General features: G+C 46.2%; 1 protein-coding gene across 6 annotated transcripts in view; it reads right to left on the reverse strand.

Annotated features, from left to right (window-relative positions):
* PRIMA1 (proline rich membrane anchor 1) overlaps window positions 1-21778 on the reverse strand; it is a 73404-nt gene that overhangs the window by 33878 nt on the left and 17748 nt on the right. For all 6 annotated transcript variants that reach the window (XR_007243710.1, XR_007243711.1, XM_048487138.1 and 3 more), the window contains one exon: window positions 12734-12884. Coding sequence is in view for 4 of the 6 variants with exons in the window: in XM_048487138.1 (XP_048343095.1) it covers window positions 12734-12884 (151 nt within the window). In the remaining 2 variants the exon portion in view is untranslated. The remainder of the gene's footprint in view (window positions 1-12733; window positions 12885-21778) is intronic.

The raw sequence follows: 21778 nt of genomic DNA on the forward strand, positions 1-21778 counted from the left end.
GGCATCCGTGCACAATGACATCATTTTCAGTGTGATGTGTAAATGCCGGCACTGCTCTAGCACTTGCCCCCAAAACTCTATGGCTTTTATAGGAAGAGTGATAAGGTATCACTCCCTCCTTGTGTGATGCTCGTGCTTCCACATTGTGCTAGAGGTGATGTCATCACACACAGATGCTTATAACTCTCCCTTTTAGCCAGCCTTCTGCCCACCAAACAGTTGAGAGTTGGCTTCTGCCTGCCGAACAGTTGAGAGTTGGCGACAGTGGCAAGAATTGCCAGGAGATTATCTGCCATTAGCAGAAACCTAGGAACTCTACTGGAAACTCATGTATTTGCTGTGGTCTGCAATGTTTTTAACAGCATTGCCTGTTATATAATCTGTACCCACTGCTGGAGGACAGCAGTTCCAAACAGCGTCCTTCAGCTCCCGGTGATATCCAGTCTGGATTCCTGCAAGACGCTTTAAAAACTGCTACCTTTCAAGACACTTGGGTAGTCCAAAATGTGGCAGTCCACCTCTTTTGACAGAAGCTCAGCCACATAACCCTGTTTATGAAATTAGTTAGCAGTTGGGTTTCTAGGCTAATACAAGGCAAGGATTAGGATTTTTCAAGTCTTGGTGATCTGGGTCCAGCATGCTCTAAGGATCACCTCTATCCTTCATGAACCCTCCCTGACAATTCAGGTCACTTGGGGGGGGGGGGGGGGGGGTGTCACTGTTTTATGCCATTTCTTTCTGTAATGGCCCCAGATTGTGGAAGTTCCTCCCTAATAAGGCCCTTTCTACCTCACTTCCAGGGCCAAACAGAAATGCTTTTATCCACCTCATCTTCAGAGACTGGTATTTCTGAGTTACAGATGTTCCTGTGATCTTCCTTCTTTTTAATGTTTATACTGATTGTTTTAAGCAATCAATATATTTTTTAAAATTTCAAATTTTACATGTTTTTCAAATTGGGGTGTTTTTTTTAGAAAATGATGCTAAGCGACACTGGGTCAGAAACTTGATCTATCAAGGGCAGTGGTGTCTACATTTACAGGTGACAACTCTCCAGAAGGTATTGAAGATCTATGACTGAAGGAACATTCACACATGAAAAATAGTGCACTTTCAGTCCACTTTCAATGCACTTTAACAATTGTTTGCAAGTGAATTTTGCTATCTCCACAGTAAAATCCAGCTGCAAAGTAGATTGACAGTGAAAGTAGATTGACAGTGAAAGTAGATTGACAGTGAAAGTAGACTGACAGTGAAAGTAGATTGACAGTGCATTATTCTGCATGTGCAAAAGTGCCCTATGCCACAGTTTGTCCCCTCTAAATGATTTTAAAAAGTGTCTCACTTAAGCAGATTTTTCCAAAAGTGGTAGACATTACTGTTAAGTAAAATGCAAGGAAAAAAAACTATGATGAAGAAACACTTCCCCAGTGACGCACAGAAAGGGGATGTCTTTTTTACAACAGAGCCTGACGTGTGTGAACATCACTTTAAAACAGTTTTATTTAGGATGGATGTTTATTCATATGCAAATATATGTTGATTTAGTCAATCAATGAACTCATTAAAAATCATATGGCTGATCAGCTAAGCTCTCTTTAATTGTCCAAAAGCCCCCTGGCTCACACAATGCTTTGAACAAGCAGCACTGCCCTTTGCATTTTAGTTCCAGGGGATGTTTACCCATGTGCACATTTCCATTGAACATTACAACTCTAATGATTTTGAAGTGAGTTGGAGGCATCTTCTGCTCCCATGAAGTTCTCTGTGCACAGTACATCTACTGGATAAGACCGCAGAAGAAAGAATGGGTGAGGGGGGGGGAAGGGAGAGATCTCGTATAATCAGATGGATATTGGAACAAATGGTAAAAGGTGGCTCAATACAGTGACCTCCTAAGTGCTGACATTAGAGATTATTTGTTCTGAGAAAGCTATCAACACACAGTATCTCTGCCAAATGATGCTAAATGCTGTTATTTTGAGCCTTGTTTTACACCCCTGTGGTGTGGCACAGATACAGACAAATACAAGATACTGGAAAAACCATGAAAGAAAGGAGAAGAGAGGAAAGGAAAGGAAAATAGGGTTCTTCCTGCAGTATATTTCTCTGCTAAGTACATTTCTCCACAGATTCAATAGCTGCCTGTCTGCGGCCCTTGAACCCAAGAATTGATCTCCCTTTTTAATTTGGAAAATAAGGATGACCCTAGAACTTGGGAAATAAAAGCCTGACCAACAAATAGGTTGAAGGGCATCACTGGAATATATTAATGTTTGCAGTGTCATAAATATTGCATTCCCATAATGGGTTATAAAGTGGTATTTATTTTAGAACAAACAGCACAGGCTCTCTCTCCACAAAACTTAATTGCAGAGTCACATTCAACTTGGCAATTTTATGAAATAAGATTTGTTTGAAGGTTCTTAGTTATTTTTGAACCATTACTGACCTGGCAGGCACCTCCCAGTGAAAAACGCGAAGACACCCTCAGCCCTTTTTGATGTCACAGAGAATTTAAATCAAAGAATCTAGGAATTGTTATTAATATCAGTAATGATGTGCACACACAGACACAAACAAATAGAATTTCTTCAGAGCATGAGCTTCCATGTTTGCAATGGTGTCAGTGGGGATGCATTCCCGCAACTGTTATACATATCACAGCGTCTTGTAAGGGTCAGAGTTCCCATATGAACATATACAAATATTGTTAGTGGTTCCCCTCAGGACCCATCTACATTGCTTATCTCCCATGCTATTTGTTTACATTGTATTACACCATGTAATCCATAGTTAGTCTTAGTGGGACTCTAAATAAAATAAATAAATGAATAAATAAATACTTCCTGTAGTTGGAAAGATAGGCTGATTCCGGATGGGCCAAAAACAGCAGAGTGAAAATGGTGTGAAAATGGTGTAAAAGGGTTTAAAACGGTGTAAAAGGGTTTATACTGTTTTCACACCGTTTTCACACCACTGTTTTTGGCCCATGTGGAATCAGCCATAGAATCAGGTTCATCTGAATTCCATATAAACAGACTTGCTGATGGATTCTTGTTCAGCATTTATGTACTGGAGTCTCCCTTTGAAGTATTTTAGTTTCATTATTATCATTACTAGTCCCATTATACTGCTTATCTCCCATGCTATTTGTATTATACCATGCAATCCATATTTAGTCTTAGTGGAACTCCCCCCCAAAATAAATAAATACTTTCTATAGTTGGAAAGATAGAATCAGGTTCATCTGAATTCCATATAAACAGATTTGCTGATACATACTTGTTCAGCATTTTTGTACTGGACCCTCCAGTATTTTAGTTGACGTATTTTAGTTGACGTATGGTGACTTAGAGGTCAATGGCTAAGTCCTGGGAAAGTGACACATACTCTACTGTGATGCTGAACACTGCCGTTTTTAAAATGTCTATTTATCCTCTTGCACAGAGCTTGATGAAGAGGCTCTAGTCTACAAAAGCATATGCTTCTAGCACCAGCAATACCACAGGGACAGTGGCAACAGCCAAAACAACAGAGAGCCTTGTAACATCTGAAAAAACTAACTGTTCCATAAGCTTTTCAGAGGCAGAGACATCATGTACTTTTTTGGGGCAGGGGGCATGTAAGTCACAAATTTCTCAGTCCTGAAAGTAATAATTTCAGATTGGGGATTATGCAGGCAATTGTCACAACTAGCAAAATCAGGACAGTTGCCAGTGCTATGCCTACGAAGGTGAGAGGGTTTGCAAACTACACTGCAGGGGAAGCTCTACCGATATTTCCCAGTACTTCTTGGTACAACCGCTGCATAAATGCATCATTCCCAACATATTAATTACCCAACTGTGAGGTTCCAGTTCAGCAAGAGGAACTTGCTCCTACTGCTTTCTTTAAGCATACAGCCCTGAGGTTGAGCTGCTGGCTCCATTATCCAAAACATCAGCAACGTTCCTTACCTCCTCCCTCCTGCTGGCTGAGGTGAAGGCTAGTGAAAGAGCTATAAGACAGAACTATGGATCCTGAGTCAGCCAGGAGTCACTGGCTGCAGCAGGACCACCGGAGCCCCCTTTTTAGACTGGCAGGAGAGTCTAATTGACTGGATCCAACTGAGGCTTCCATATGGCAACCCATGAAAAGTGACTATCATGGCAGACTACAGAAGCTTGCATTTGGCAGAAAAAGCAAATAACAGAGTGGGATCCAAAAGGAAAAGTTTGCAGAAGGTGTTATCTAGTGTGGAGGTGACCTTGTTGGAGAGTGCTCTACCTTTCCCTTCACTGAGCAGCCTGCTCTTTGCCCCCAACCTCTGAGAGTCAGGAAAGTTTCACAAACAAAATTAATCAAGTACTGGACACAACAGCAGCATTTGCTCAAGTACAAATCTCTTCCTTCTCCTCCTCTTTTGGCAGCTTCAGTGTCCAAGTCACATGTAATGGGAAGAGGTAGGGGGAATATACAGAACTCTTATTAAGACACGAGTTGTCATTGTAGCTGAATGGAACCTAAGGGAAATGCATTTATTGTTATTCTTCAGGTTTACCCCAAGACAACGATGCATATTTGTGCCCATCTTTGTGCCCATGTTATCGGATAGTGTTGCCAGGCTAGCATTGGTAATCCCTGAGAGTCCGGGGGAATATAGTCACAACAAATGGTACCATGCCAATGCTGCAACATCACTTTTACGGCAAACCTGGAAGTGACATCACTGCATCAGGATGATGCTGTAGGATTCACCCCAAAGCCACAGTAAAGGCATAGGACTTCAGGTGAACCCTAGAATGTTGTGATGACACGATGTTTCTTCTGGATTTGTGACAGAAAAGATGTGATGGTGTGACACGAGTTCCCTTCCCTATTTTGCTTCCTCCACTCCACTGAGTACCAGCAGGAGTAGCAGGGTCCAGAATAAACTAAAGCAGAATACCTGGCAAACCTAGTTTCAGACAAGAACCTGGGGGGCCTGGGGTTCAATTCTTCACTTCACATGCAGTTCACTGAGTGCTGGGACCATGGAAGTATTTCTACCACAATTTCCCCCTAAGGAGACTCAATCAGTGTCACCCTAAGCAGAGTCACATCACCAATGGGTTTAGAAGGGTATAGCTCTGCTAAGGGTGGCACTAAAAGTGGCTCACAAAACCCAAAATACAATTTAAATAAGTAAACAGGATTAAAAGATCATATTCAAAATCTTGGACTGGTTCTGGATCCACTGGTCCAGTTTACTTCTGTGTTACACAAAATGCTGGAGTCTGCCCCTTTAAGAGTGAGGAATTAGCAAAGGACAGGTGAGGTGGGCAAACTTGGAATCTTGGTTGTCTATGTTTACAGCAAGGTGCTTTTGCAAGAAATCCACCAGAGAAAGATCAACAAATTTGTTAAAAGGGAAACAATTAAAACACGGCACACAATAATCAAAGCAGCAGAGCCCACACACATACAGTCCTAGGATAGGAGTTGGTAGGGTTTGGGGGATTTTTAAGAGTGACACTTTACCAGATAGTAAAGAGGGGGTCCAGAAAAGCAGAATTCAAGTGCCTGAACTGAGCTTCAAAAGGGCAGGGGAGGAAGCGGATGGCACTCAGTAGAACTGAACTAAAGGCTAGTAGAACTGAACTAAAGGCTAGCCGTGATGCGGCGGCCGCGGTCGCGCTTATGGGTGGAGCAATTGGAGCCGGAGCAACCGGCGCTAACGAGGCAACTCGGCAGCGGCGATACTGAGGGGCAGCGGCAAAGCCAGGCCCATCTACGATAGCGGCGATACTGCGGGGCAGGGGACGCCGCACCCAAGGAGAACTGGGTGCGAGAGTCAGGTTGACCCCCTTCCCTGCCATTGGACGCTGCACCCAAGGAGAGCTGGGTGCGAGAGCCGGGTCGACCCCCCTCCCTGCCGTTGGACGCTGCACCCAAGGAGAGCTGGGTACGAGAGCTGGGTCGACCCCCCTTCCTTGCCGCTAGACGCCACACCCAAGGAGAGCTGGGTGCGAGAGTTGGGTCGACCCCCTTCCCTTTCCCTTTCCCTTTCCCTGCCTTTGGAATTACTGAGGCTACTGATTTGGTAGGCATCCTGGTGCCATTAAAGATCACGCCTATGATTTGGCCCCCACGGTGCAAACACACCCATAGGGGGTGTGGGCAACGGGACTGGAGCCTGGTTACATGCGAGGAGTGGTGGCTGGCTACGGGACAAACGACACAACCCGAAGCAAAACAATCTGCTGCGCTTAAGAGGACATTGGCTGATTTTGACAGCGACAGGTTGGCTGTGAGAGAGCCACACAGGTCGCAGTTTAAGGAACATATTGGAATTAATACACACGAGGCTTGTTTGGGTGGTGTGAGCCCCACACTCGCCACCTGTGGTTTGTTCCTATTATTATGTCCCTTGAAGAGCACAGCCAAGAGTGACCCCTACAGGGAGCTGGTGGCAGTGGCTCCCTCTACTGCTAGCTGGCACCCTCCTCAGTTTCTATCAGTTTCTACCAGTTTCCATCATTTCATTTTTCACTACCTCAGCCTCCATTACCTTTTTTTGACACTGTTTAGGTGCCGGTTTTAGGCACCTTTTTGTATAACCACTAGCTGTGATAGATTAGAGTTAGGGAATATTATAAGATGTTAGTCTGGTCTAGTTAGAATTGTTTGTTTAGTTTTGTTAGTTGTGCTAGCTTAGATCAGAGTAGATACAGCTGGATTAGTCCAGGCTGCTTATTGTTAATATTCTTAGTGAAGTTAGTGACTAACCCTGGGCCCACGGTGTTGTGGGAGTCCTGAGTGGATTTGATAGAAGGGAGATAGAGGGATGGGGGCACCACCCATGGGGCCAGGGATTCCAGTCATAATGGGACGGGGTAACTATGACGGTAGGCGGCGGCCTTATAAGAGAAGACGGACGAGATACGGTTATGCTCGTTCGCCTTCTGACCTCCTCGCCCTATCCCGGAGGAATGAGAGTGCGGTTTGGTTCAGAGAGTAATACCCTGCTTCGGCTCCCTCAGGCTGCTGCTTAATGCCAGGTCCATCAATAATAAGACCCGCTGTTCTCCGCGTGACTATCTCCGAGGAGATCAACAGATGGACCTGGCTTGTAATTTCACCCGTAACACCTGGGTGCGTGATGGTGAGACCGTGCAAGCAGCTTTGGGCGCAGGTCACGCCACCAGGTTTCATGCTGTGTCTCCACCGGGCTCGAACACAGGGCCGGGGGGGGGGCAGCGTGGCGATGTTCATCCGTGATTCTATCCCCTTCAGGGCTGTTCCTGTTCCGGAGATCCACCCGGCATGGGAGTGTGTCAGGTCTAAGAGTGGTTGGGCTTGGAGAGGTTGGCTGTCGCTTTTGGTGTACCCGATGCTTCGCCTAGCGCAGACCTGGGGACGGGTTTCCTGCCGCGGCTGCTGGAAGGAGTGGTGGCTGACTGGAAGCGTTGCGGTTCCCTCGACTTATTGTCTTGCCAGGTGACTTCCTAACGGCCCATGCTCGACATCAGCCTTCCTGTGCAGCGGCCACGGACCTAGTGTCATCCATGGCAACGCTAGGCCTCTCCTTAGTAAATTCTGGCCCCACTCATGAGGCCGGTCACACACTGGATTTGGTCTTCGGGTCGGGAACTGCTTTGGTCATATCCTCTATTGATAGAGTGCCATGGTCCGACCATTTTGCCCTAAAGGTTCGGGTGGACCTGCCACGCCAACCCTGTCTAGGCGACGGGCTGATTTATGCCCGCCCGCGGAGACTTATGGATCCACTTGGTTTCCTGAATGCTCTGCAGGATCCTGAACCTGCCGGCACACTCGATGAGCAGGTGGAGGATTGGAATTCCCGGCTCTCCGATGCCATCGATGTTAGTTGCCTCTCGGCGCTGTCCTCTTGCGCGCCCCCGTTTCTCGGCGGCTCCGTGGTATACTGGGGAGCTCCGCTAATATGAACGGGCCTCAGGACACCTGGAGCGAAAGTGTGGAGGGAAATCTCGCGGACGGCGGCGCGGCATCTTATAGGATCGCTTATGAAAGCCTATGATGATGATGGCATAAAGGGAGGCGTAAGAGGATCTTCTTTCTCCTCCTCTCTCGCATCTGCTAGTTCACTCACATTAACCACAGCAACTGTTCCGTGCAGGATTCGTCCCTCGACCTCCTTTGTCGGAGAGTTCTGCAAATTCTCATTAGACTATTGGCTGTGGAGGGGTGTAAGATTTATGGAGCTTTTTTTTCGGCGGATAAAATCACGCCACTCCACCATAGTGTGGACCTTTCCCCACTTTTTTCTTTATCTACAATTAGCGTAACTGGAGGCTCCCCTGTCAGCCTTCAGGGCTCCATGTTTGGCCCAGTTTTCCCTGCTCTCCGGGCCGCTGTTGATACAGGGGTCCTTGGCTACGCTGTTAGACCTACCTACCTGTCCTCTGGATCCGCGTGCTCCCTCATGGTTTGTTAAGCTTTGCCGTGGGAGGAGTTACTTAACCCCACCCGTTGAAGCATCATCAATGGCTCCCTTTGGAGCAAGCGCGAGTCTTTCCAGGTGGGTTGAAGGGAGGCAGTGGTCCCGCCTTTACTGTTGAAAAGCACCTCATCCTTAGATCCTGGCGGATCTGGCCACCATTACTCGCCTCCGCTTCTGAATCTTTTCGCTTCTGGGGAAGGTAATTGGAGAGAGTGGTGTTGGAGCAGCTTCAGGGTTTCTGCTGGATGAAGCATCACGGCGCTCGATCCCTTCCAGTCCAAGCTTCCTGCTGGAAAGGCATGGGACGGAGACCATTCTTTGTCGCTGGTCGCGAGATACGCCCGCAGACATGCAGCTTTGGACCGAGGCGGATCGGGCGCCAAGTTGGTAAATTGTTAGACCTGACCAAGCTAGCAAGCTTTGATATGGTCGGGATCATTTATCTTTGACTCCGCATCCGCCTGGCCGCCTCCGGGTGCGGGGCACTGTCCTTCAATGGATTGCCTCGTTCCTCGATCGGAGTCAGCAAGTGTGGTGTGGGGACTAAGCTCTTCCCAGCTGTGCCTCGGCTTCATTGTGGGGTGCCTCAGGGAGCCGCTATTGTCCCCGCTTTCGTTATTTAATATCTACATGCGCACCCCTCTGCTCAGCTGGTAACGGGAGCTATGGGCCGATCTGTCATCAGTATGCCTGGATGATACTCTGTAGCTCATTCTGCTGTTGATGGAGGGGGGCAGCGGTCACCGGCCCCTGCAGCTCTCCAGCATTGTTTGGAGGCGGTTGCTGGTTGGTTGCAAACAGAGCAGGTTAAAACTTTTTTCAACCCATCAAGACGGGAGATCCTCCTTGGCTTGGTCGGGGAGAGGGTGGGAATTTCCAGCCGCTGGTGTGGGAGGGGCTCTTATTGGCCGGCCCCCTCGGTCCGCAGCAGCCTGGGGTCCACCTGGATTCGCTCTCTTTCAATGTGGAGACCCAGGTGGCCTCCATACAACCCTGGGTTATGCTTTTTTTTTCATCTTCGCAAGCCCGGGCAGTTGGTTCCCTTCCTCTCCCATCGCAGGACCTGGCCACAGTGATCCATGCAACGGGTCAACCTCCAGGCTGGACTATTGTAACTTCGGCTTCTTACTGTGCTGTGGGCTTCATACCTCATGGCGGGGTTGATCCGAGGTTACAACTGGTCCAAAATGCTGCAGGCCCGGGCTGCTCACGGGAGGCTTCTTCCGCGCGGACCATATATTCAACCAATACTCGCGCTTCAAGCTGCATTGGCTCCCCCCCCGGGTTGAGTCTCCTGGATCGCTCTTTCAAGGTATGGGTACTTTACCTTTAAGGCCTTGACGGCGGCCTGGGACTCCCTTTATACCTTCGGGGAACTACATTACTCCCATATGTCCCTACTATTTCAGGGCCTCTTTATGTTCAGCAGAGGCCAATCTAAGTTGGTAGTCCCTGGCCCTCTAGATGATGCGGCTGGCCTCCACGTAGGGGTTACAATAGGGACCTTTACAGCCCTGGGGTCCCCTGCCTGGTGGAACACTTTTCCTCCATCTGTCCGGCTCCCAAGGGATCTCAGTGAGTTCCTGGGCGAGAGGGACCTTCGCAAGTACAGAGTTGTTCCTGGGCTGGCCTTTGGAGTGCCCAGTCAGCTGGGATGGGTGCCCCCGCCTCCCCCCTTTGGGCCCACTACCATCTATGGGCCACTCTTCTTCTCCCTTTGGGAGAGTGTAGTTTAGTAGGAATTGTTACGGGCACTGCTGTCTGTTGTTTATTAACTGCTGCTTTTAACTTAAATTATTTACAGTTTATTCTGTACCTGTTATTTTAATGTTGTTCACCGCCCAGAGCCCTTCGGGGGTTGGGCAGTCTATAAGACCAATAAATAAATAAATAAATAAATAAATAGATAGATAGATAGATAGATAGATAGATAGATAGATAGATAGATAGATAGATAGATAGATAGATAGATAGATAGATAGATAGATAGATAGATAGATAGATAGATAGATAGATAGATAGATAGATAGATAGATAGATAGCTCAGAAGTACTTGGCACTGAGTGTTGGGTGAAGGCCTAATTTATAGGAAAGATCGGGCCCTCTAGTTATGCTGACAGCTTAATCTTCCTGGACAAAGGAGGGCCCTTGTCTTCCTGGGGAAGACTAAGAGGAATGTTATACTTAAGTGTTGTGTAGTTAATCTAATGGTTTGAGCGCTTGACTTTAATGGGATAAGCCAGGGAGTGCCCAAAGGTGGCAGGCAGCTGACTCAATCACAGCTACAAAACAATGGCAATGCAAATATGGTAGTCTTTAGAGACACATTAGTCAGAGGAAGAAGCTAAGATTAGTATTGTGCTGGCAGGAACACTTTGGAGAAAATACATTAGGATGTTCTTTGTCTTGGAAGGGCAGACAGACCAGGGCTAGAGGTGGGAACAGTTTCCACAGCAGAAGGTATTGTTTTACCTGAATCCCTTTAGGATGGGTGTGAGGCAGGTATTTTGTAAGGCAGATATGGGCAAAGGCAAGTCCAGACAAGGTCTCTGTCTTTGTGGGTACACTATCCAGTGTGGAAAAATGGCAGTTTGGCACTTGGGTGTGCTGCTAGGCACCCCAAGGGTTGACAGGATGGATAGAGTCAGGGCTCCCACAACCCACCATGGGTCAGTCTGGTAACATCAGGGCCACAAGCAGTAAGACACAGGCTAAATATCCTTTGGCTCTTACTCTTTGGCTCATACCAAAAGTTTCTATCTCTAGCCATGCCCAGGCTAAATATCTTTAAAAGAGAAGGAACAACAACCCAACCCAGATCTCAGTCAGCTGCCTTGACGATTTTCTCAACACTCCTCCCTTATTCTCTCTCATTATCATCTATCTCACCAGAGGAAAGAATGAAGGGAACAGGGCATGTAAGCCATTCTGACTTACTTGACGGAAGAACAGGATAAAAAAGGATTGAATAATAAACGTCCCCCAACTCCATGTAACTCCTCCACACAATTCCTCCTGCAGCAAACATCTCCAGTCCATCCAACCCTCATGTTTCATCACCAGACAGAACATCTCTGCACAACCTCAAGCCGAGATTTCAAGAACAGGAAGGTCAATCCAGATGGGGGGAGCAGAGCTCCACAGTAGCTGGGGACGGTGAGGGGGAAGCCGGCACCACATCACCTCTAATGGAGCTCCAGGTAACACAGCTGCTGCCAAGAAAAACTCCATTGGGAAAAATTACTAACACCCCATGTTTCCCTGGCATAAGTCAGAGGGCTGCGCTGGGGATGTTCATGGCCTAAAAGCTGATTAAAGTTGACTACACCCCCAAGAATGCCCCCAGCATATCCCACACTGCGCTGATGTGCTCTGTGATGCTGTTGCAGCCTTGCAGCAGGGAGCCCTTCCAGGTTTGGGTGCTGCAGAGCTGTGTGGTGCCCACCCACTGATGTGTTTGCTTTCTCTACCGATACAGGTGCCTTATGCTGGTGGGGTGGGCAATCACATTGGTGCAGCTCATGCTGCTCCCACAGCCCAATCCACCCTGGCCCCATCTTGAATGGGCTGTAACTTTCTCAGATTATGATGGTATTTACACCCTTCTTTAACTACGCACTGCGGGTAAGCCTAGGAAAGCTCTGCTCACAGGTTACAGTGAACACATGTACAAACCGTGTACAGTGTACCCTTGATTTTTCTTTGTATGTGCATCAAGTAACTCTTAAGTTACAGCCAATGGATATGCAACTCAATGTGTAATACAAACTCCACATTTATCTAGGTTGTGCTGCCTGGTTTTACTTGTAAAAATAATGCATATTATCTTGCAAACCCCACAACACTCCATATTAGCTCAGACTCTGTAGGGTTTTCAAGGTGGTTTGCCAGTTCTGTATCTGCATAGTGACCCTGGACTTCTTTGGTGGTCTCCCATCTAAGAACTAGCCCAGGTTGATCCTGCTTAGATCCAAGATCCAATGAGATTGGGCTAGCCCAAATTAGGAAGAAGAGCACACTCATTATACAAGAATAACTGGGACACACTCTGCGCTGATGTAAACTGATATTGCTGTTTATATTTTATCAGAAGAAGCCCAATCATCATAGTTGTCTTTTCCTTCTGGTGTAGAGGTAATCTTGTTGTAGAACACAATACATTCTTCCAAATACTGGATCATAAAATATACTAATATAAATCATCAAGCAACATAGGAAACGATCTTATCTGGGGATCCAGTGTTGATTAGTTGCTTTGAGAAAGAAATACTAGCATTCTCTACTTACCAGGTGTGACCCCAAGCAACCTTGGCGGTGGAGGAGGAGGTGGTGGTGGTGGTAAGGGAGGTGGTCTACATTGGCAGATCTGTTGGCAACTGTCTGTAACTTTTTCTGCTACAGGCTTGAAACATGACTTTTGAGGTTCACCCTGAGCAATCTGCAAATGACAAAAAAAATGGTAACAATTAATTAGCGAATGCACATACCAGGTTTTAAAATATTAACCAATACCATCAGTATCTGGTAGCAAAGGTGATTCATCCCTCTTTTCACACACAATCTCTGAGGCTCATTCCGCACACGCAGAATAATGCACTTTCAAGCTGCTTTCAGGGCTGTTTGAAGCTGTGCGGAATGGCAAAAACAGTTGTGAAAGCAGCTTGAAAGTGCATTATTTTGCGTGTGCGGAATGAGCCTGAGAGCAGACCGAGAGATGTCCTTCCACTGGCATTTCACCCACTTCCATGTGAAGCACAAACTTCCCATCCTTATTCTTTCCCCATTATTTTCCATGAAGCCCTTGCCTTTGGTCTTTCAACTTCCTCATCCCAATATCTCCCCTCTTAAATTTCTTTGCTCATTTCCCTTATGGATTCCAATTCAGGGAATTTGATTCCTGACTCTGTATGGGATGCCACCTCACTCAGCCTTCCAATCCTTTCTTAAAACTCAGCTCTTCAGTGAAAGCTTTTAGTTTATTCCTGTAACCCTTATCCCCACATATAAGCAAGCTGAAGCAGATGAAAGCATATTGGTTCATATTTGTCCCTTTGCAATCCTGCTCATTCCCTCTCTTGCCCTCCTCTAGCCCAATTCACATAAGACCCATCTTTTCTCTGGATTGACGTTGATGTGTAATAAAATGGACATCAAGGTTTGCTCACTTATTTGATTAGATTAATTGGTTTAAATATTTGAGTTGTTAAATATGTGGCTTCAATGAATGAAGCAGGATTTTTCAAATTCGATTATTATTTTTAATGCAATTGTCTACAAAAACTGCACATGGCAGGTACCTTCTTAGAAGAGGCATTCTTCTTTTCTCACCCTGGATGGAATGCCTCTTCAAAGACACATGTGTGACACATGCATACATAATCTAAAAACAAAACAAAAAACACCTTTTGTCCTTCCAAGTGTTGTATGGATTTGCAAATGTATGCATATTTAATAAATTAATCAATGAACTGCAATACATATGATTAATTGACTGAGATTCCCTCAGTTCAGTGATAGACATGTAGACCAACTCAAATAAGCTACATTGCGTATTTGTCTCTGTTGGAAACCCAGAAGTACTAGTGATAAAGAACTTGAAAGCAGTCAAAACGTTTGAATGGATGATATGCTTAGTATAGTTTCTTCAATGTCCCATTAAATATACTGGCATTCCTACTGACAAAGACAGAATTTGAGATGGTTTTGTTCACTCATCTGCATGCAAATTATATCATTTCACCTTCGCAAATAAGTGTCCTTATACTAATACTTAAAACCTTTGACTCCCTTAACTGCGGAGAAACAGGCAGTTTATTAGGGAAGAAACATGTTCCTCTTTACCTCTTCTAAACCAGATTTTATAGGAATTTTGGCTGGACAAAAATACTGAGTGTTGAGGGCCTTCACTTTGGACATTCGATAGCAAACTTGGTATGCCGCAGTCACTCTTTTATAGTAATGATTGTCTGTGCAGGTCAGTGAAGATCAACATTTTTGTTTGCCAGGATTCCTTATACTATATTATGCGTGAAATACTGGAAGTCTTTGTAAACTTTCACTCTGTTCTGGGATCAGCAAGGATCACTCTCCCTGCTCAGACTCTGCTACAGTTGTCAGGCCATACAGGAGGTTTGGAGGCAGAGAAATTTGAGGCTGCAGCATCATGACCCCCTACTGTATTGCTCCCAGTGAAAACCCAGAAGTGATGTAGAGTAGAACTAGGAATTGCTGCTTGGAACAGCAATAGATTGAGGAATCCACCACCCTGACAAGGGGAATGAAAAGTCCAGACTGCCCCTCCCTCCTCCTTAGAGCATCTAGAACAGGGGTAGGGAACCTGCGGCTCGAGAGCCGCATGCGGCTCTTCTGCCCTTGCACTGTGGCTCCACGAGCCGAGCCGCCGGCCCCATCCTTGCCCGCCCTGCAGGCAGCAGGGCGGGCGCATCCATGCACTTCTCAGAATGAGCGGAGTAAAAGATTTTTAAAACCCTATATATATAGTGTTATCTTTATTTTAGATGTCAAAAATTATTTGCAGCTCCAAGTGTTTTCTTTTCCCGTGGAAAACGGGTCCAAATGGCTCTTTGAGTGTTAAAGGTTCCCTACCCCTGATCTAGAATGTTTATCTACTCAGTAGCCTGCTCAAATGCTCACCTCCATGTAGGTGAGTAAAACTCTAACGAAACATTAATAAAGTAAAATATTTATTCAAACGCCATACAGAACATATAATAACCATTCAAAACCGAAAGGAAAGGTAAGTGAAATCTGTTTTAACTACACACGTCATGGTTGAACTCAAGGACGCCTAATACATAGAAGAAGAAGAAGAAGAAGAAGAAGAAGAAGAAGAAGAAGAAGAAGAAGAAGAAGAAGAAGAAGAAGAGTTTGGATTTATATCCCCCCTTTCTCTCCTGCAGGAGACTCAAAGGGGCTTACAATCTCCTTGCCCTTCCCCCCTCACAACAAACACCCTGTGAGGTAGGTGGGGCTGAGAGAGCTCTGAGAAGCTGTGACTAGCCCAAGGTCACCCAGCTGGCGTGTGTGGGAGTGTACAGGCAAATCTGAATTCCCCAGATAAGCCTCCACAGCTCAGGTGGCAGAGCTGGGAATCAAACCCGGTTCCTCCAGATTAGATACATGAGCTCTTAACCTCCTATGCCACTGCTGCTCCTATGCCACATTGGCTGTTAAACAGAAAGAAAATATCCAAGTCATCAGCTAGACACCAGCTGTATTATATAGCTGACCTTCTACATTCTTTCTACAATATTTTCCTGACAGAATAGGAAAGTGTATTTTTTAAAAAGCTACCAACTGTTCCATGAGAGTCCTATCACTCCTCAGGCCCAACTACTCTTTTCCAACTGTCCTACTCTCCCATGGATCTCAAAACTATTAATTTCTGATCTCAGGTTACAGTGTACACACATACAAACCGTATACAGTGTACACTTGATTTTTCTTTGTATGTGCATCAAGTAATTCTTAAGTTATAGTCAATGCACATGCAACTCAATGTGTAATACAAACTCCATATTTATCTAGGTTGTGTTACCTGGTTTTACTTGTAAAAATAATGCATATTAGCATGGAAACCCTGTGACATTCCATACTAGCTCTATCTTGCAAACAGGACATGCACTGACAATAGTAACAGTAATCCAATATAGTGTAATGGTTAAGAGTCTCAGGCTGTGACTGGAGAGATTCAGGTTCAAATTCCCACTCTACCATGAAGCTCTCTTTGGCCCCTTCCGCACACGCAAAATAATGCGTTTTCAAACCACTTTCACAGGCCCTTTCTGCATGGGCCAAAAACGACGGCCTGGGGGCGGTAAAAACGCCGCCCCCAGGCCGCCGGGTCTCTACAGTATTGCGTCGCCGTTCGTTGCAGCAGTGTCGGTTCTTCTGACTGGCGCTTCCCCCAGAGGCGGGCGGCTCGAAAGTCCGCCTCTAAAACAACAACCTTTAAATGTGAGTTGTTGTTGGGAAGCGTCTTCCCCGGGCGATGGCCCGGTGCGAACCGCGCCGCCGGGAACACGCTGTCTCCCTGGCCCGTCCCACTCACCTTGTCCCCGTCGTCGCCTGCTGGCCGTCGAAGCCCCGCCCACGCTGTCCTCCGACCCCTGGAGGTCGGAGGCGCAGCGATGGGCGGGGCTTCGACGGCCAGCAGGCGCACGCACGGGACAAGGTGCGGTGAGTGGGACGGGCCAGGTTGAGAAGAGCTTTCCCGTCTCCGTGCGGAGCCGCCGCCGCTTGCACGTCGCCTCGCTGCTGCGGCCGCCAGCGTATTATTATTATGTGTGCATGCGAACGGCCTTCGCCTCCACGCCGGCGGAATTCTCGCCGGCGTGGAGGCGACAGGGAGGCCGTGCGGAAACGGCCACAATTGTTTGAAGGTGCATTATTCTGCATGTGCGGAATGAGCTTTTGATTACTTCTGAGTGTTGAGCCAGTCACATTTTTCCATCTAGCTGTAGCACAAGATTGTTGATGGGATAAAATGGAGAAAGGGGCAGTTCAGCTATACAGTGTAACAGACTTCTCTCTGTGATACAGCTCTGAAGATGCCAGCCACAGATGCAGGCGAAACGTTAGGAACAAGATCTACCAGACCACGGCCACACAACCCGGAAAACCCACAACAACCAGTTGGATCTGGCCATGAAAGTCTTCGACAATACATCTGGTAATCTTGTTTGAAAAATCTAAGAGATTGCTCTGGCATATCTTTGGATAAGGTTTCCTCATCTAAGATAAATTCCCCCTCTTCCCTACCTTCCCCTTCACTTAGGGAGGAATTTTGGCCCCTTTGAGTTTGGCAGTCCCCCGTCCATTTCCTTGCAGCCTTTGTGGGCCATGAGATAGTGGACCTGCTATTTGTGGGAGAAGGGGATGGACATCCTACACCACAGAACAGAAAGTGCAGAAAGATATAAAGGAGAAAGGCATAGAAGCACTCAGAGAAAGAACCAGAAGGAGATAAGAAGAAATTTAGAACAAAGAGCTAAATGAGAGGCAAATCCAAGGTGGCTAACAGAGCCTACTCTGAAGTCTGCTCTCCTTAATGAGGCAGGAGACAAACTGGGGCAGGTGACTCCCAGGCAGGAAACAGGAAGCAGAACAAAAATTTTAATCCTGCCTCCCTGAACGAAGGGCTGGGTATAAATCCAGACTCTTCTTCTTCTCTCTTCCATGCCAGTCACTCTCTCTTTCCCCCTATCTCATCACTCTCTCTTTCTATCTTTTTCTGCCCTTCTACCCCAGCACCTTCTTCTCCTCACTCCAGCACTCTCTCTTTCTCTCTGTGTCTCTCTGCCCACCCCTCCCCCCAAGATCACCACTCATGGTGGATCACCCAGAGCAGTTCTGAGTGGGCCTGCCAAAGCTCCCCCCACATACATCACTGCTCTTGGCAGCTTGCCCGGGACAGCTCCAGGCCCACCAAGGCTTCTCCCCTTATATTGTAGATGCAGCCGCCAGGCTCCTGGGTGTTGCTGGAGCAGCAACCACCGCTATAGGTGCACAGTCTGCACAAGCATAGGTCTTTATTTAATTTGGGAGGAGTTTAATTAATTTTAACATTAGATTTTTCTGCAAATCCTGGGTCCCCCCAAGTTTGTTGAAAAATCCATTTTGGATATAGAGGCTCTGATCTGCAGATTTAGATATCCACAGATAGAGAGCACACTTGGAAAAGTGTGGGCCTGAAAGACTGATGGGGAGTCCTATGCCTCCCCACTTTTTTCCACCGCTGCCAACAACAACCATACAGGAGGTAATTCTTTTCTGCACTTGGACAGATAACAATCTTTTATTGGGGGGGAGGGGGGATTTAAACCCAGAGGTGGGATCCAACCAGTTCTCACCACTTCTCTAGAAGTGGTTACTAATTTTTTCTGAGTGCCGAGAAGGGGTTACTAAAGCAACCTCCCTGCCCAATAGAGACTGGAGGTGCGTGTGTGCGGCGGCGCCACTGTTTGAATCCCACCTGCATCAGAACCTGTTATTAGAATGTTTGGATCCCACCATCCTAACCCTAACCCTAACCCAATGTATTTTTATAAGATTTCAGATTTTTCTGCAATCCTGGATGTCCCCTAAATTTGCAGGGAAAAAATCAGTTTTGTGTGAGTGTGGCCTCCATTTAAGGATTCAGATATTCACAGATGGGGGTCACCTCACTATTAGATATATAGATGATAGCTTATTCTCCCATAATGCAATTCTAAACAGAGCTACAGCCCTCTAAACCAGTGGACTCTGAAGAGAGTAATTCTGCTTAGGCTACAGTGTCAGTCACTAGGTTACTTTAGTCTTCACTGAATTAGAAGCCAAGGAGCTAGCAGCTGCAGCAAAATCAATGGTGGAAGGAAGGAATACATGGTCTACCACACAGGTGTCAAACTCGCGGCCCTCCAGATGTTCATGAACTACAATTCCCATCAACCCTTGCCAGCATAGCCAATGCTCATGTTGGGAGGGACTGATGGGAATTGTAGTTCATGAACATCTGGAGGGCCACGAGTTTGACACCCCTGGTCTACCATGATAACATTCATGGAGATGGAAGAGTTAGAAAAGGACATGAGAAGAATTGTGGAGGGGGTGGTGATGAGGTGACGTGCTGAACACAGGAACATGGCAACCAATCCAGTCTTAAGGGAGTTAGAAGAAAACACCAAATATTAAATAGCCCAAGGTTTCATAGTGTAATATTCTATGAAACGGAGGAGTGATGGACACAGTGCGGTTTTTGATGAGCTAAAGCGTAGGACACAGAAAAACAGCACCGAGCTGATCTCGAAAGAGGTGCTAGAACTGAGGAGAATTAGAACAATTAGGATTCAATGCAACTTGAAAATGTTCCAAGTTACATCAAAACACTGTGTTTTGTGTTGCAAACATGAAAAAAGTTCCCACTAACATTTTCACAGAGGAATTAGACTTTTTAAGAAACGAGCCTCTGAAAACAAAACTCAGCATCTGATGTTGTTTGGAAATATGGGGAAAGTCTGTTGCTCTCACAAAATGTGATGACTCACACGACGTGCAATTGCTTTTTTCTTTCTCTAGTAGTGAATGTACAAGCTGCCTTTTCTGCTTGGCAGATTAGAAGGCAACAAAGCTTTGCCCTCCAATGAAAGATCTGGCTAAATATAGGTCTGTCACAAATTTTCCAGTTCATTTCGCCTTGTAAGGGCTTACTAGACTGATATCAGATTAGTTTTCATTTAGCGTCTTGCACCAAAAAAGGCTTCTTTGGTGTAAGGTTGTTCACAAACAATCGTGGGGGCGAGGGGGGGCGCGTTATTTCTGGACTCTGCTGCCTAGAAGATACTGTCAGCCTTTTTAGTGCCAATTCCTGACAGAGGAAAACCTGGCTGTAAACTTTTGTCCCATTATCCACCCAGAGGCCTGGTCTACATATGAAGCAGAATGAAGCAGCAGGAAACCCAGGTGAGAGATCAAACGATACACTCCAGACTGCAGAGGAAGGACTACATTGTCAACGTTCCCCTACGTTAATAAGACTGAAAACAGCACAACATGTAAAAGGTTACAACAGAACCTTTTTCTCTACAATGCCACACTTCTTCATTTGCATGGATTTTTTTTACATGAAGGAACATTAAAATTGTGACCCACCACAAATAAAGTCCAATGTGGCAAAGTCCACTTTGCCACCTCGGAATTCTATCACCTTATTCTTTATGCATAAGTCCTAAAACAGAAATCATTTCAGCTTAATCTACTCTGAATTTAAGTGTGACCAATAACATATTAATGTCTTAATCTAGGTATTGTGGTAGACTGTACTTTTAAATACTTTTTGATTTATCAAAACTTCATAAGCGAGTGGGTTTTATAAAGTGGGTGAGAATTCCCCGGTATTAATGCAGGATAGGGTGGAACAATATCTCACGTTTACACAAGTGATTCAAAATAAGCAGCCTCTCTGTTTTGACATTCATGCACAAGTGATTCAAGCATTCATGCACAAGTTTACACAAGTGATTCGAAATAAGCGGCCTCTCTGTTTTGACATTCGTGCCCCAGATTCTAGACATGTTACTCATAATTAACCCTCACTGAGTCCAATTATCTTAAATTCTAGGAAGTGTGTTTACATTTCAACACTGGTTTACAACTCAGGCAATCCTCTACTGTGGACTGCAGCAAGAGGATCACATTTCTTAATGTTTCCCTGAACTAAACCCCCCCACTCCCTGCAGGTGGAAAACCAGCATAGCAGGAAAAATGCTGGGGCACAGTGTTTCTCTCAATGTGTTAGTTTAATTTGTGTAGTGATTTCTTGTATGCAAGGAAAGAAGCATTCCTGCTTGTAGTTTAAAAGTATACTGCCCAAGGCAGATCCATGTGTAGATCTAGCCCAGGGGTCCCCAAACTACGGCCCGGGGGCCAAATGTGGCCCCCTGAAGGCATTTATCCGGCCCGCCAGGCATGGCAGCGATGGCTCCATTCATCTGCAGTGGGGGCTCGAGGGAGAGGAGGAACTGGCCCCAACGGCCATTGATTGCAGTTACATGATGGCACCCCCAAATCTCCATGCATTTTCTGACCCAGAGTTGGAAACCTTACATGTGGCAACGCCTGCTCCACAGCCTTCCCTCTCGGCTACCCCATGTGTTGCTCTCAGGCTTTCTGTTCCGCCTCACTCCCATTGGCATCAGCCAGGCTGGCGAATCGCTCGCTGGCTGCTAGGGAGGAAAGAACCCAGGAAGATACCTGATCCTGGGTTAGATGGAATGCTTCATTGGGAAAGTTCTGCTTTTTTTACAGGGGAAGGCATTCCACAGCCTCCCCAACAATATTTGGAGCCCACCCTGTACTTGACATACTTTGGTCACTGTTCTAAAAATAGACCATGACAGAAAGGCTGAAAGGTGAAATCAAACATTTCACAATCATTTGTGCATAGGAATTTGTTCATAGTTTTTTTTAGTCCGGCCCTCCAACAGTCTGAGGGACAGTGAACTGGCCCCCTGTTTAAAAAGTTTGGGGACCCCTGATCTAGCCTAAACAAAGCAGCAGTACACAACTGCAGTTAAGAAGAGGGCTAAAAATGCAGAAACAAGCCCTGTGGTGCAGTGGTAAGCTGCAGTACTGAACTCTAAGTTCTGCTCATGACCTGAGTTCGATCCCGACAGAAGTCGGTTTCAGGTAGCCGGCTCAAGGTTGACTCAACCTTCCATCCTTCTGAGGTCGGTCAAATGAGTTCCCAGCTTGCTGGGGGTAAAGTGTGGGTGACTGGTGAAGGAAATGGCAAACCACTCCGCAAATATAGTCTGCCTAGTCAACACTGTG

The sequence above is a fragment of the Sphaerodactylus townsendi genome, linkage group LG02 (assembly GCF_021028975.2).
Source record: "Sphaerodactylus townsendi isolate TG3544 linkage group LG02, MPM_Stown_v2.3, whole genome shotgun sequence".
Taxonomy (NCBI): domain Eukaryota; kingdom Metazoa; phylum Chordata; class Lepidosauria; order Squamata; family Sphaerodactylidae; genus Sphaerodactylus; species Sphaerodactylus townsendi.